The sequence below is a fragment of the Corvus brachyrhynchos genome, unplaced genomic scaffold (genome assembly GCF_000691975.1).
Source record: "Corvus brachyrhynchos isolate BGI_N302 unplaced genomic scaffold, ASM69197v1 scaffold150, whole genome shotgun sequence".
NCBI lineage: Eukaryota > Metazoa > Chordata > Aves > Passeriformes > Corvidae > Corvus > Corvus brachyrhynchos.
This window is the reverse complement of record NW_008236162.1, coordinates 3,018,445-3,021,123: the sequence shown is the minus strand read 5'-3', so window position 1 is coordinate 3,021,123 and position 2,679 is coordinate 3,018,445. Positions and strand designations below refer to the sequence as shown.

Below are 2,679 nucleotides of genomic sequence, written 5' to 3'. Positions count from 1 at the left end.
AGGTTGTGTGGAAGACTGCTAAGCAGGTTTGAAGCCCAGCTCCCGGCTCCCGGCCACAGGCTTCCGTGGAGCGAGGTCATAGAGCTGGGGCTGGGCACTGTACTGCACCTGAGGCTGGGACGGCGCGGGCTTGGCCATCCTGTGCTCGTTCACTGTCCCCGAGTGCCGGTGGTTGACATCAGAATAGTAACTGTGTTGGTTTGGACTTTGCTCAGATCTGTCGTAGACAGAGTCCTGCAGTCAGAGGGAGAAAACATCTCTAAGTGCATTTCCCTTAAACCCAGAGGTTTGCGCTCTCATCCTGCACCAACAGGGGACAGGGCTGGGGACCTGTGCTCTGGTCCCCAGCTGTCAGAAAGCAACACCCCAGCAAGGGGCACCTGGCCAGAGGAGGAGTGTGAGCCCCTGAGCATTCTTTACCCGAGAACAGGGGAGATGCTGAACAGATTTCAGCACGGTCCTGTTTGGATAGACCAGAGGATCCTTCTCCACAGGCAGCACATTCCAGAGCTGCTCCCAAGGATCAGCAGCCCCATCCCCAAGTCCCCCCATCAGGGCTGCTACTGCCCGGAACCAAAAATGTGGAGAGTCACTTAATTCCTGATCCAACCCAGAGAAAGCCTGTCTGACCCATTTCAAGACCTGCCCCAGGGCATCTTGTCCTTCCAGTACTTAATGGAATCACAGCCATGGATTTTAGTCTTCTGTATGCAAACAGGACCTCACCTGTCCCTGTGACTCCCAGGTGGGAGGGTGGGAAGGAGCCCCGCTGCCAGTCCAGGACGGGTGTGAATCGGAGGCGTAGAAGCTGCCGTGCCCCGAGGCCGCGGGCCAGGCATAACGTGGCTGCACCCCATAGACAGAGGGGGGGCCCCAGGCGTCCTCCGGGGCTCTGGGCTGTGGCACAGGGCGCTGCCCCGTGACCCCTGTGCTGCTGTCTCCGTATGGATACTGCGGGATCGGCAGTCCCGGGGTCTGCAAGGACAGGGGGAACAGGGATTACAACTGGGGTCACTCCCAGCACTGCTCCCTCAGACAACCCTGGGAACTGGAGGGGGCAGCCAGCGGGGTCGGGCTCTGCTCCCAGGGAACAGGGACAGGACAAGAGGAAACAGCCTCAAGCTGTGCCAGGGGAGGCTCAGGTTGGACATCAGGAGGAACTTCTCCATGGAAAGGGTTGTAAAGCATTGGTACGTAACACCCAGGGAGGTGATGGAGTCCCCATCCCTGGAGGTGTCCAAGGAACAACTGGATGTGGCACTCAGTGCTCTGGTCTGGGTGACAAGGTGGGGATCAGTCACAGGTTGGACTCTATGATCTTGGAGATCTTTTCCAACCTCAGCAATTCTGGGATTCTGCGAAGCGGCTGCAGCTCAGGCTGGCTGCCCAATTTCTGCTTTCCTAGCCCAAAAGCTCAGGGTGTCCAGAGAACAGGGTGACCACCAGTTTTTGTAAGAGTAAGACCAGGCAGGACAAGATGCTCAAGAGCCACAGGGATCCCCAGCTCCACCAGAGCAGGCCCCGCCGCTTGCCCCTGCCACAGCCCCAAGACCCAACATCCCAGGAACCGCACGCTCCGACCCAGGGCTGAGAGTGTCCCTTACCTGTGGCGGGGAGTAGCCGGGGACCTGCTGCCTGCGGAGCACGGAGCCCTCGCTGGGACACTCCGGGGGGACGTAGCTCCAGGCGGGAGCGGGCGACGGGGGCCGGTAGAGGCCCGTGGGCTCCGTGGCGTAGGGGCTCCGCGGGGGCCCCGAGCAGTAGAAGCCCCGTGCCTGCGGCAGGCTGGCGTAATGCGGGTATGGGGGGCTGTAGGCTCCGTTGGCGTAGGGAGAATCCATTGCCTGGGGACAAGGGAAGAGCACAGGGAAGGTAATGGGACATGGGCACAGGCAGAGCTGCTCCGGGAATGAGGACTGGCCCTCCCTGCAGCATTTAACCAGGGGGTTCCTTTGCTCTCAGCTGATCTGCCCCAGTTTTAGGCCTTCCTGGTCTAACCTGGCTGTACCAGCTCTAACACCGGGCTTAACCAGGTCTCACTCAGCCGAGCTGGGCTCAGGGAGAGTTGTGCAGCCCCTCACAGTGAGCAGCTCCTGCAGGATTCAATGCCAGCACTGCATCACCGACCGGAGGAAGGGAAACACTCCAGAAAGTTCATTTCCCCACTCATTCTCGCATAGACACGACGCAAACAGACCAGCTCTGCCCGCCAGTGTTCAGCTCCTTGAGCTGCAGGTCCTGTGCGTCTGTGTATGGAAAGTCTGCACATCCAGGATCCGCCTGAGGATTTACCTGGATCCATCCCATAATTAACGTGTACGGAACGCGAATTTCCACCTAACTGCAGAGGGGATAATGAAGCACAGGATTTCAGGAGCTCAGGGAATGACTCCCTGTAGCTTCGGGCAAAGCAGTATTTTGTCCCTGAGCTGCTTCACGGAGCGCAGGCTGTACAACCTGTGTGCCGGGATCCATGGAAGAGCCGGATCAGCCCCGACAACATCCCGGAGGATAAACCCAACCACAGCCGTGGCCGGAGAGCAGACCCTGCTTTGGCAGGGCAAAGCCTCTCCCGTCACACCGAATTTCAACAGTAGCCCGAGACGCAGGTGCGACAAACGCCGCCGGTGAGGGATCCGGCAATGCCCAGCCGCGGGAACGGGGCCCTCCCGCTCCCCC

General features: G+C 59.9%; 2 protein-coding genes across 2 annotated transcripts in view; one reads left to right on the top strand and one right to left on the bottom strand.

The window, feature by feature from the left end:
* Positions 1 to 6: 6 nt before the first annotated feature.
* Positions 7 to 2,672, bottom strand: BAG4 (BCL2 associated athanogene 4). The gene is made up of 4 exons (XM_017732022.1): positions 2,458 to 2,672; positions 1,605 to 1,844; positions 727 to 975; positions 7 to 234 (listed from the first exon to the last, which is right to left on the bottom strand). The coding sequence occupies exons 1-4, from the start codon at positions 2,473 to 2,475 to the stop codon at positions 19 to 21; spliced, it is 723 nt and encodes a 240-aa protein (XP_017587511.1). The 5' UTR covers positions 2,476 to 2,672; the 3' UTR covers positions 7 to 18.
* The window catches only part of LSM1 (LSM1 homolog, mRNA degradation associated), a 2,153-nt gene continuing 2,116 nt past the window's right edge, over positions 2,643 to 2,679 (top strand). The window contains exon 1 of the mRNA XM_008633352.2: positions 2,643 to 2,663. Coding sequence (XP_008631574.1) covers positions 2,643 to 2,663 — 21 coding nt within the window. The remainder of the gene's footprint in view (positions 2,664 to 2,679) is intronic.